At 43.8% G+C, this 13,391-nt stretch overlaps 1 protein-coding gene across 1 annotated transcript in view; it reads left to right on the top strand.

Moving 5' to 3' along the window:
• The window catches only part of tmtc2a (transmembrane O-mannosyltransferase targeting cadherins 2a), a 53,922-nt gene that overhangs the window by 28,184 nt on the left and 12,347 nt on the right, over positions 1 to 13,391 (top strand). Inside the window, exons 3-8 of the mRNA XM_034578667.1 lie at positions 7,738 to 8,572; positions 9,948 to 10,062; positions 10,837 to 10,922; positions 11,697 to 11,881; positions 12,002 to 12,080; positions 13,195 to 13,316. Of these exons, the coding sequence (XP_034434558.1) occupies positions 7,738 to 8,572; positions 9,948 to 10,062; positions 10,837 to 10,922; positions 11,697 to 11,881; positions 12,002 to 12,080; positions 13,195 to 13,316 (1,422 nt within the window). The remainder of the gene's footprint in view (positions 1 to 7,737; positions 8,573 to 9,947; positions 10,063 to 10,836; positions 10,923 to 11,696; positions 11,882 to 12,001; positions 12,081 to 13,194; positions 13,317 to 13,391) is intronic.

Below are 13,391 nucleotides of genomic sequence, written 5' to 3'. Positions count from 1 at the left end.
CGATGCAACACAACACCTGTCTTTCAAATTGTATTCTAGTAAATCATGTTAGAGTAGCCACGCAGCGGGTAAAACAGATGTTACTCATTTATAAAATATATATAAACCAGAGAGAAGATAAACAGTATGATGCAATAAAACGACATCACATGCTATCTCTTGTGTTTTCTCTTGAAATAATAATTTAAAACACAGTGGAAACTAAACGGAAAGTTATTATTACTGTGGCATGAAGACAACTATGTATTTGTTGAATTTCCAAACGCTCCTGAGACACAATCTTGACATAAAGTAAAGCAGTAGAACTCAAATACAATGACAATTCCTGTTGCATTCGGTCTGATGTAAACAAACGTGACATTAAAAGACAGCATAGAATCATATAAGTCAGATTCAGGGTACTATGTAAAAATACAGAATACCATCTCGAACTAATTCAGATCTTCAGAACCTCAATGTTCGCAGCAAAACTCACAAATCACGGTGTCAGCCAGTAGAGTGCATTTGCCAAGGCCCAACAATTGCCTTATTAAAAACTCACAATGTTAAGGAAGATCCGCACCAAAATTGAATGAGTTCTTCCCTGACCCACGCCACATCCTTCAATCAGGTTTTGTGTAAAAATGCTCAGTAGTTTTTGTGTAAACCTGTTCACAACCATACAATCAAACCAACCAACCAATGGACAGAGATGAAGATTCAAATGAACCTTTATTTATCCCCCTGAGGGGAAATCTGCTTTGTGCAAATAAAGATCTTTTGACATATGATTTATCAAATATTACACTTGTATCTTTGGAAAGTTTGACTAGAATTTCAACTTCAGTTTTGTAGGTCAACAAAAAGAAGAGAGAAGAAAAACCTAATATATTTAATAAATTCCAGTTTTCTTTAGAGGTAGTACTTGTGTCGATTGCATCGTATTATCAGGCTTTCCCCATTATACCATCTGCCTCTTCATACACAACCTGTCAGACATCGAGCCCCACGTGTTCCAGTCTGTTGCATTACACTGGGAAAGATTTCATCAGCCCTCTGTGCTCGTCAGAAAATCACATTTTCCCGTGTATTTATTATGCAGCAGAGCGGGGGATATCATCAAGCAGCCTCCACCCCTGTGCCCAGACACAATAACCCTGGCCAGGATCCCTGTGCCAGCCCGTCAAAGTCCTGCTGCCAACCTCCCAGCGCCCCCCCCCCCCCGCTACCACTAACATCTGGCTCGTTTATCACCCTGGCGATGCCCTCCCGTATTGCCCCAGTCACGGTTATCTTGGTGGGGAGCTCGTTACGTGCCGGGGCCAGGCGCGAGGGCAATTGTTTCCTCGATTACGAGCCAGACGTGGCGGGACGCATGGGAACACAGCGAGCGAGAGGGATATTGAGTGAGAACAAGCAAGAGAGAGGGAAACTATGCCCTCACTTCCTTTCCTTTATCTGTTCTCCGTCTCTCTCACCCACTGAGCCCGAAAAGCACTTTGGGAACGGACCACTTGGCGTCTCCTGTGTCAGACTCTGCCAATGAGGCACGATCAGTCGCTGCCGGATTGGATAGCAGGTGGAGCGAGTGCAAACATTCGCGGCCGAGAACAAACATAAGAGCGCGATATTTTTCTATTCAGGGTTTTTTCCATTTCTTTCAAAATGAAAAATCCTCCTCATCACATTACCTGGCCTCTGCCGCAAACAATAAGGAAATGCAAATCAGCTCCTGTGTAACAGAGGGACAGATGTGCTCAGACCTGCACCCAATTTCTCATCCTATTAACTCCCTAATCAGGCCGAGATGAGATTCCGAATGGGACGACGAAGAACAGGGGCAGAGTTAGAGAGTGATAGATGGGGGACAAAGGAAGGTGCGGCGTTAGCTCTGCAGTAAATTGAGAAAGCGAAATGAGACATAAGAACATGATGTCTTTGTTCTTTCTACTTTTAGTTTGTCAGTAACAAACACGCTCCAGGGTTTAGACAGAGCCCAGAGACATACAGTAGTTTTCTTTTGTTGGTTTTAAGGATAAATCAGATCAGATCAAATGTGTAAATTAAATATAGTTCCTCAAAGAAAAACAAGGACTTTTTCTCTTTCTTCCTATTCCTCCAAATTTCCACACCTTCGGATTTGTGTCACCTGCAGCCAAATGACGGATGACAGCTTTTTACCACAGGTACTCAGTTAATGGAGGGATCTGACAGTGTCCTCTCCGGTTTGCACTTTTAAGCGTTATGGGCCCTCCTCCTCGTTTGTCTCAATGAGCGCTGCAGACGCAGTGTGACCGGCTGATGGCTCGATGAATGTTGTGCCAATTATCCTGTAGAAGAAGCACTCGGCTGTGAAATGATCGCCTCCGTTACTAGTTCTGATGGATGGTCTTTAGACAGGAGTTCATTCCTTTCATACCTCATGCAAAACATGTTTTTATTCCTATCTGAAACCACTTACTGTGCCAAGTCAGAGTCAGTCAAAAGGGGTTTGCTTGAGTTTATCATTACTGTGGTCAACGCTCCCAAAAAGCCTGGAAGAGGCTGCTCTAGTCAATTTGTGCATCCATCAACTGTCATGAGAAAGTCAGCAGAGAGTTCAAAACAGATGCCATGAAGCAGCAGCAACTTCTCGTTTGACGAATCTGACAACTATCCAATCTCAAAAGATGCCAAGGTCAATATTCAAGAGTCGTGAGTCTTCATTGTCATATGTGCAATACAGCAGGTGTTGCACTATGCCATGAAATTTGTACTTTGCTACTTCTTTGTTGACAAAAGATTAAACACAAAAAACACGCAATTAAAAGAAAAATGTGTTTGAATTAAAGTGGCAATAGTTCCAAGAAATCTTCGAGACAGACTGAAATCGAATTGCTCACGTTCCAAACAGTCGTTGAAAAGGTATAAATGCATCCATCCAAAATTCGTACAAATATTTAAAGGTCTGTGTCCCATATGTCAACATGGAGGAGTTGGGGTTTATGACCTGTGCAGCAGTCAGCCACCAGGGGGCGGTCACATTTTTTTCTTGGGAGCTGTCATGATGTCCATCTTTATATAAAGTCATCGGAGGGGGAAGAATGCAGTAATTGGGTCACTAGATCAAAGTCAGCCCTCACACGGCCAGACATGCCGCTGTCTGGTGGCCGCGGGTGAGTTGCGGTAAAGTCGGGGGGGAATGCTGAGCACATTAGTGAGCTGGAAAAAGAACTGGACGCATGCCCCACGTTGTACCTTTCATCACAGTTTAATGCATCAAGTATGAGCACTGCTGGATGAGTGCTGCACAAACACACCGTGTCCAAAACGCTGAGAGACCTTTCCATGCACATGTCAGTGAGAAAGAACGGCCCCACACTCGGCTCCCAATGCAACTTTAACTCAAAGAATAGCTGGCAGTTGTGGTTGGTTCGTTAGATTCATGAGAAGAAATCAAATCAATTATCATTAAGGTGAATCAATTGGAGGATAACAAGAGGTAGTAGTCAACACAAAATCCCAAGCATGATCAGCCTAGTAGGTTGGAAAGAGTTATGAGCCGCTCAAATTGGACACGACTTTACAAGAAAAGGCCGGAAGACCGTTCCCCCGCTGTCTTGCGTCAGTCCACAGCGGCTTTAAACAGTGCACATATGAAGTCAGCCGTATCCTGCTGGTTCTTCAGACATGTTTTAAACACACTGCGAGCTTCAGTATCAACAGTCAGACCACACACTTCTGGGTTTAATAAAGTGAAAGAAAGTCATAACGAATAGCACCGGTAAAAGATGAAGCCTCGAGAGCTCAATGCTGTGTGTTTATATGTGGAAAGAGGGAGAGCGACGGAGGGAATGAGAGAATGGTTGATTCAATAAAGAAAGTGGATAATAAACTGAAAGAGAGTCAAAAAAAAAGAGTCGTTGAGGGAAAGCCACAGAAATCGACGAAGAATTTCCAAATGAGAATCCAGAGTGGAGGAGATACATATGTGGAAGAGTGTTAGGTTTAAAGGCTTGGAGCGGACGGGATGTAACGGTCGGCAGCTGGCTGGGAATCGTGCCACCGTGTGCTCCGTGGATACATACAGATCTCGGGAAGGTCAATCAATCATAGCTGGAACTGAACCGATTCAATTCTTTAAAGACTGAAGACGCTTGGCTGAGAGGTGAAAGTCTTGAAGCGTCGACGACAAAGTCCAGTTGCCCTCGATTCATCTGTTCTTGGATGACTGAGAATCTCCACGGACGGAGCTGGAACTAGCTCTCAGCGATTTAAACCAGACAGCAGTGAAGCTGAAAATAGAGAAATCTGGCCTGTCTCTCCCCCATTTTATTCTTTCGGGGGTGTATTTTTAATTTTGTAACAAGCCAAAACTTATAATATGACATTACACATTTCCAGAAGTTTGAAGAAGAAGAAAAATACGAGTTGAGGGCTGCAATTTTGTATCCAGAGAAACTAACCGAACCCGACAGTCTTTCTGTTTTTGGTGTCCGAACCCGACCTGCCCAATGTTTTCCTTGATCACAGGCATGTGCAGTGTAAAAATATCAAGTAGATACTCCAACCGACTTGACCGAACCCAAATATTATTTTAAAAGTGTTTCTCGGAACCCAACCCGGGTCCCAGCAGGTTCTGTCGGGTACCAACACCCTAGTTGATACACATGTTCAAGTGCATGTACTTTTTACTATGAAGTTTAATCGGTGAAGGATATATGTCAGAATGGCATTAGGCAGTCAAGTGAGGTAATGAAACAAGTGACAGACAAAGCACATCGTGATCTCCATAAGTAAGAAAAGATTTTCCTGACCAAACTTTTGGGCCGTCTGCGCAAAAAAACAAACTTATTAAAAAGTTATGTTGCCTTGAAAACTACTGTTTACTGCTGACTGTGAAATCATAAAATAGCTTTTAAAAAAGCTGAATCCGACTCATCTGCAGTGTGTATGTCAGTGTGTGTGGGGGTGTGATTGATCAGGAACTCAATTAAAGAGCGATTTGGAACTAGACAAGGCAGCGAGGGGTAGAATGAAGCTCATTCACCTAAATACCACAAATGACTCTCTTGCTGGAATTGGCTTATCTTCTGAAACCAAGCAGAATTGGATTTCTCAGACAGTTTCCTTGGCTGACAGGCAATATGGGCTCATCCATCAATAAGCACACCCCCTCTTTTTGTGTAAGAGAGACTCTCTTATCCTTTGTGCACCACCTTTCAGCCTCCAAATCAATATCCTGTTTTCTTCCTTGCTCAGTTCCCAATTCAAAGAGGGCTCTGGCTTTCTATAGCTAGCTGTGCCTGTTATTCCCACCTCATCTAGCCTGCTCAAGAAACAAGCTTTTCCATGTCAGCTCTGGAGAAATCAATCACTGAACTGGAGCCAGGGGTCAGGCGAGTCAACGCAAACCCTCTTATTCTAATCCCGACATGGGTTATGGGGTCGGATAACTGGTGTTATGGTTCTTGGAAGTGCGCACATGACCTTACTCTGTAAGAGAGAGAATATTTCAGTCAAATTTTTACTAATGAGACAAATAAAAGCTCTTTCTTTTTGCACCAAAACGATTGTATCTGCCTTTTGTGCCATTCGTATAAAGCAGATTATACACAATTTGAATTCGAATGATATTAGGGTAAACTCTATGGAGCGATATAATCTAAAAGTAGGGCTATACAAGATCCACAGTCTGAGTTATAGCGGTTCCGATGGTGATTATCAGTTATATCAAAGCCATTTATTACTTGACCGCTATTATATAAACTTGTCCTGTGCTGTGTAATAATACTTCGCACTTTAAACAGCACTTAGAGGATGCAAACCTGCAGATGCAGCTCGGACCCAGGACAGGTTCAAACAGAGTTCATGCGCTCGGAAAGAATAAATGGCCCCAGAACATAGGAAGTGAGCAGCATCGCTGATCATCACTCATGATGTTATGTTGTATTTAATCCACAAGGTAAATAAGCTTAAAGATAGACGACATGGCGGCGCCCCAATGGTGAAGCCAAAGCATCTCGATGGCACCTCCTCCTTGTTAATGGATGGGACATGGACTAAACTAAGAAGTCAAAGTTCATGTTATTACACTGATTTATGTCCAAGTTCTCTATTTTTCGGGCAAGTTTGGTTATAATTTGTTAGTTGATGTTTTAAAGACGAAGTGAAACGCCATGCACAAGATGGCGGCGTCGTGAACGGGGATATTTTGGCTTCATTTCTGGATAGTGGGAGGAAGTGGAGATGCATCGTCCATGTTTACACACAGGAACATGAATAACAAGCCTTTATTTTGGTCAAGACTGCACCAGTCCGTCTCCAACAATAAGCCTTTGCCCATGTGACATCAGTGTTTAATGTTTAAGTTTCAAATCAAGTTTCAGCAGTAATGGATTTCAGAAAGTATCAATGTCTAAATGTGGTATTGAAGAAATGGGACAGACAGGAAAGCAAACAAACAACGTCATGGCTCTCCCTGCTGAGACCAACATGAAATCTAACAAGGCTACGTCCAAAGGTCCAAAGGTCAAGGATGTCATCATGTCACGTCCCAGCAACTGTAACTGGCAGAAATACAGCCCAATGTGAAGCAAATGAAAGGAATTATACTTTTGGCCCTCGGGAGCTGTTTGAAATCTAAGATATTTTCCTGCAGATTTTAGTTTTATTTTATTGAGTAACCCACCAAACGCTCTCTCCATCTCACTCCAAGTATGTATCAATAGGAGTTTAACATAATTTTGAGCTTAGGGCTTGTTTTTAAAAGAGGCCATTCAGTCCCGGCGTGTGACAGTGGGGTGAAAGGTGTTGCGTGACAGAGGACCTAATGGCGATCATGCTCGGGAATTAATGCTCTTATGAGATGTAAACAGCATCTACATACCAACACAATACGGCCCTAAGCTGATTACCAGTCACACTCGCTGCAACTCTGACAGGCAACGAGGAAGGACTTAGGAAGGGAAAAGCTCTCATGCCTCATATTTACTTCAAAGTTGACCCCAACTAGATCAAAACTGAAGGGAGGGAGGATTACTAATACACGAGAAATGATAGAAATAATCCTCACTTCACACTTATATGGAAATACGTTGATTTATTTTTGTTATTATAGTTTTTTCCCTTGTTATCCTTAATAAAACACTCCTGACGTCTTGGCAAACCAAATCCAAAACAATGTTTTTCATCGCTTTCAATGTGACATTATCCATTAGGATTATTATTTCTTGATGTAAACAGTGACATGTATTAGAGCGCACAGCTGTCCAAATCCCAGTGCGTCTCTCACCAGTTTCAATTTGTCATATTTTACTTTCTCCAAGTCGACAGCAGCGCGTTGTTTCTGGCTGTGGTGCTTTTTTTAATTTGCCAGTGTCACAGAGAAGTGCATAATTGTACGTGAGTGCGGTTTCAGCTCCAGACAGCTATCGAAAACATTCCAGAGATTACTTTTTGAAATGATAAATTAGGGAGGTTTTTTTTCTTTTTATTTCTTTAAAGGGTGGATTTATAAATCAGACCCCAAATCCTCGTTCTGATGCACATGATCACAATGGCAGAAATGCCTGTTTTAGTATCTTGGGCTCCACTAAGATTTAATATAAACTTATAGGAGAGCTGCTGTTCAGATCCAGAATTCGAGAAACTTGACAGAAATCAAAAAATAGCTCTCTAACGGAAACAACTTCAGGTGCTCAAACTGCTGCCTCGGCCAAAAATGTTGATTTAGGTGTTTTCCTTTAGCGTGACTTTTTTCTCTCTCGTCCTTTTCAGAGAAAGAACATCAGTGTTTTGCTGAGTCTGGGTTTGCTGGCTTCCTGGGGATTGATCCTGCTGTCGGCCCGTCTCTACTGGATGGGCAACAAGCCTCCCAACTTCTCCAACTCCGACAACCCCGCCGCTGACTCGCCGCATCTCCTCACTCGCACGCTGACCTTCCTGCACCTGCCCGCCGTCAACGCCTGGCTCCTGCTTTGCCCCGACAAGCTCAGCTTCGATTGGTCCATGGACGCCGTGCCCTTGGTCCGATCCTTGGCCGACTGGAGGAACCTTCACACTGTTGCCTTCTACGGTGGTTTGATCCTCCTGGCTTTGTTTGGCCTTCGTGGCCCCACCTCCAAAGTGAATGAGGCCAATGGGAAAGCCCATGTCGCGAATGGGAAATCGATCACCAACGGGAACGGTTACCACGCTCCTGACACAAACCATAACACAGACCAGGGGCCGCCAAAGACCACCCTGAACGGGTCGGCTGGACTTCACCACTGTCCTCCGCGGACGTCCCTGCCCCCGACAGAAAACCTGGTGCTGTTTTCATTAAGCATCATGTCATTGCCCTTCATCCCCGCCAGCAACCTATTCTTCTACGTAGGTTTTGTAGTAGCAGAGAGGGTACTCTACATTCCCAGTATCGGCTTCTGTTTGCTGGTGGCTGCAGGTGCCAGGACAGTGTATGTGAGACTGGGGACTAGAGGCTGCAGGGCCGTGCTGTTGTGTCTCTGTGCGGGACTAGTGCTGCTGAATGGACTCAGAACTGTTCAGAGAAACAGGGACTGGAGCAACGAGGAGAATCTCTACAAGTCTGGGATCAGTGTGAATCCTGCTAAAGGTAAGAGGAGGACACCCGGCTCTCAGCGGGGCTGGGGGGGATTCTGAGTGATCTCGGGTGTAGCCCTGAAAACTGGGAGCAAAATTCTTGCTGGTTTGAAACAAGGCACTTGTATTTATTTAGCATTTTTGTCGACTTATCGAACACTCAAAGAGCTTTACTGTACAAGCCACATTCATCCATTACCACACACATTCTTTCAGCGCTACAATACTGCACTTCCTCATTCTCGCGCCTTCGGCAAAGCCATCAGGGGGAATTTGGGGTTAAGTATCTTGCCCAAGGACACTTTGGCATGCGGACTGGAGGAGAAGGGGTTCGAACCACTCTACCCCCTGAGCCACAGCTGCCCCACGGTGACTGTGTTCACATAAGCTTCCCTAACTTAGAAAGATACCCTGTGGAGTTTAAGAGCAATAGTTTCTATGCAGCAATGTCTTTATAAGTCGCGTATGGTTTTGTTTTAAGGATGCAAAACAGAGTAAACATCCCCACTGAGTTTGTAAAAATGGATTTAAAACACCATAGATTTATGATTTAAAGCATCTGCTTTGCAAAAGATAGATACAATGCATTTTGGTAAGAAATACTGATGGCAAAGTTTCATTTGAAAGTTTTGTTCTATTTTAGTTGGATAGAAAAAAGTTCTGTACGAATTTCAAACAATACCCAGCCCTTGTGATTATGCATATCCCCACACAAGGTGTCTTCTGAAACTCGCTGTTGTCGAGCTCGTTTCTGATCCTGAAAGATGTGAAGATTTGGCGAAGTCGGCAAGAAAATAACAGAATTTACCATCTCCGCTTGGAGATCTGCGACACAGCTCAGCCCACTGACTTTGATAGAGTCATTTAAAGGAGAGTTGAGCTTTTCCACATTTTCCGTCTCATATATAATGTTACAACGTCAGGTGTCCATATTAAAAGTGGACAGTTTCAAATATTCAGGCAAAACTGATCCCTGTGAGACAAAAGCTCAGACTCTCACTCCCCAGCTTACAAAATCAGTAAATAGTGCAGGTTTATTATTCAGTATAACATTATACTAACATCGATACCTTTTGTATTTCCTGACTGCAGATGTTTTCAATTCAGTCTGCATTTTAGCCATAGACTGTAAATAAAGATGGACGACATGACAGCTCCCAAAGGTAAAGCCAAAGAGTCTTGATCGCCACCTGGTGGCTGGCTGCAGTATGGGTTGTAATCCCATATTTTATAACATACAATATATATTGAAATTAGGCAGTATAGCCATGCACATGAGTAAATAATGATGACTTGTGATTTAAATAACAGGTTGCAGTTGTTTGTTTTACACCAACATTGTGATTCTCCTCTGAAAGTCTAACTTTTGTCTGACTCCTCTCCTGCAGCCTGGGGAAACTTGGGAAACGTCCTGAAGAACCAGGGCAAGGTGGCGGAGGCGGAGAAGGCGTACAGGAACGCTCTGCACTACCGAGGGAACATGGCCGACATGCTGTACAACCTGTGAGTGTTTAAGATGCCGCTTCGCCTCCTTCTTCCTCGAAACTAAAAGAGCTCTGATCCCTCCCATCCATCAACTCGAGATCGCAGAGGCAGAAACAAGAAAGGGCGGGAATAAATAGACGACGAGGAATCAAGTGGCAGACGGCAAAAACTTGGATGAAGGCAAACACAAAAATAGATCTGAGAAGCAAGTGTGCGAGGCGTGATGCAAGAGCGTGACAAAGGGAAAATAACTCCTGTGTGTGTGTCCCCGGTGGCTCTTTGTACCTTCTGCCGTTGATTTGATTAGTCGCGGTTTGCCGGGCCTGTGGGGGAACGCAGAGCCCGCTTCCAATCCTGCGTCGCGAGGTGTCAAACCCTTGCAGCGGACCCGTGTCCCCCCCCCCCCGCTCTCACGCTGACATTGTTTTTTCTCTCCCCCACTCCTCCGCTCCCTCTCAAGTTACGGGTTGTCAGGAAGCTGGCAGAGCAACACAGAGTGAGGGGGGAAACCAAACTATGGTGTTTTCGCATTCTTTAAAACAGAGGCTCTATTTGAACATGATGGATGGTTGGGTATGTTCGGGGTATGCGCTGGTATTCTCGGGTTAAAGGATACTGTGTTTTTCTATTTCTTAGCTTTCACCCAAAATCCCCCCCTCGTCGCTTTGATGCGCTGTCATGTCGGTCAACGCTTCCTTTACTTTTACAGATTTTAATATGGAAAGACAAATCCCCTGTTGTGTAGATTGTGGTGTTTCTCACATTTTTGTGTGTGTTTTTTTTCTGTATCAGAGGCTTGCTGCTGCAGGAGAACGAGCGCTCTGCTGAAGCGCTGCATTATTACAAACTGGCCATTGGGAGTCGACCGACACTGGCATGTAAGTCAACTCGCTTTGTTGTTGAGTCAGCGATTAGATGCGCACGTTACTGCTGCTGTCCTCGTTTGGATTAATCACATTTGAGCTGATGATCGTTTATTGGATCACCATCAGGCTTCACTCTCTATGCTAATGTTCGCGTCCTTTTGACACGTGGCCATTTTAAAAGGGCCACACTCAGGCCATTTCAGCTCGATGGGCCAATGATGAGACTCAATCTCACGCTCGAGCGCTCACATGTGCGATCAGCGCCCGTCATCTACTTTGCCAAGGACAATCGTGCATGGGAGAGAGGACAGGTTGATAACTTATCTTCAATGCTCCCTTAGCTTAATATCTTTTTGCATCATTTATTTTTATTCCTTATACTTTTCTCATGGTAATGTTATCTGCCTCTGACCTCTGTCCTGCCTCTTTTGGACTTTAAATATCTTTAAGTTCCTCCACATCGTCCCAATCTTCTTAAATACTTGTAGTGACTAGGTTTTTTATGGATATACTGATATAAATCGAGATATATAAAACTTGAATGGCACTTAGTTTCGCCAAGGCCTAACAATCAAGCTGCACCAAATTGTACATACTCATAGATATCAGTCCTCTAAACATGTCTGATTTTGTTTTTAATCACAATCCATGAATTATTCTCAAAAATTACACATGCTAACAAACCTGTAACAGCCACAGAAAGTTTGTTGTTAGTGTTGTTGTCTGTGTCAGAAGATCTGTAAGGTTGTGACTCTGCGTTTAACTCCCCCTCTTTCTCTCCCTTAGCGGCGTATTTGAACACGGGAATCATCCTGATGAACCAGGGCAACCTGGACGAGGCCAAACGCACCTTCCTCACTTGTGCCGAAATCCCTGACGAGAACTTGAAGGACCCGCACGCCCACAAGAGCTCCGTCACCAGCTGCCTGTACAACCTGGGGAAGCTGCTGCACGAGCAGGGCCAGCAGGAGGTCAGTGTCTCTCGTGAGTTAGAAGGACCTGAGGAGGACTAGAATTTGCCAGTATTCTGCCGATTCAAACCAAAAACTGGACTTGCTAATTTAACTTTTTTTATTTTTGCTCCACTACAGGAGGCTCTGTCTGTTTATAGGGAAGCGGTGCAGAAAATGCCCAAACAGTTTGCACCACACAGCCTTTTTAACATGATGGGTAAGTTGCTGTTGGAGCCTGTTTCACCCTGAATCTTTATTTAAAATACACCAGCTGCAATAAGAGGGTAAAAAGTTCAATACTCTGTTTGAATGTGTTTTGATGATGTAACACATCCATATGGCTATTGTAATATTATTCACTTTTGATTGTTTACGATGCAAGATAAATAAAAAGTTTACTCCCGGGTCCAGTTCGGCTTCAGTGAGGAATCTCACGTGTTTCCCTCTTGGATCTTGCTCTTCCATTAAATTCATTTAACAAATTGACATCAAACTTGTTTCCAAACAAAACCTTCCGACGACTCCAACCACCTGTCGAGTTTCAGGACTGTAGCTCGTGAATGTGTGGATGGACTTTGTGTCCTCTTGAAACTAATCCATGTAATAAACCACTTCAGTCTCCTTGTTATTGTAACACTAATTACATTATGAGAAGCTCGTCCTGACGGCAGAGCTGAGATTCAGGGGGGGGGGACGAGAGCAGGAAGTGTGTTCAGTCAGATGGAGACAGGGCAGGGTTTCTATTAATGTGACGTCAGTGCCCCCTGATTGTTTTTATCAAGATCCATGAATTATTCTCAGAGGAATCAACAAGAATTTTGAATATCGCCTCATAATGTTAAAAAAAGTGGGGGGGAAATGGTGGATTGGCACCAAAAACTTAATGGGCTCTTTCCTGACCCGCAACACATCCTTCCACCAAGTTTCGTGGAAATCCGATAAGTACTTTTTACATAACCTGCTAACCAACAGACAGACAAACAAATGCAGACAAAAACATAATGTCCTTGGCGTAGGTGAGTGGAGCGCATACCGCTGATAACAGCGATTCAATCAAGACTTGTAATTAAGCCAAAAACAACGAATATCAGGGAAGCATGATCTCCTTTGTGGAAGAATAGTTTTTTCATCAAGATCCATGAATTATTCTCTGGGAAATTGGTGAAAATGGTAAAAAGAACATCTGATTAAAACAGTGTTAAATAATTTTTTGCGTAATCCCATGACAGAAAAAGCCTAGACTTTACTTTTTTAAGATAAAATTACAAATCTGGAGTTTTCAATAATTTTAAAGTCAACTCATTAAACCTCTGGTGTGTGACGTGTTTCAGGAGAGGCCTACATGAGGCTGAACAGACTGGAGGAAGCAGGCCACTGGTACAGGGAGTCCCTCAGGGCCAAGCCTGACCATATCCCCGCCCACCTCACTTACGGCAAACTCCTGTCCATCATTGTAAGTCCCATAACACACACACACACACACACACACACACACACACACACACACACACACACACACACACACACA

Source organism: Hippoglossus hippoglossus, chromosome 23 (assembly GCF_009819705.1).
Source record: "Hippoglossus hippoglossus isolate fHipHip1 chromosome 23, fHipHip1.pri, whole genome shotgun sequence".
Classification (NCBI taxonomy): domain Eukaryota; kingdom Metazoa; phylum Chordata; class Actinopteri; order Pleuronectiformes; family Pleuronectidae; genus Hippoglossus; species Hippoglossus hippoglossus.
Note: the sequence above shows the minus strand (reverse complement) of the source record. Positions and strands in the feature narration are given on the sequence as shown.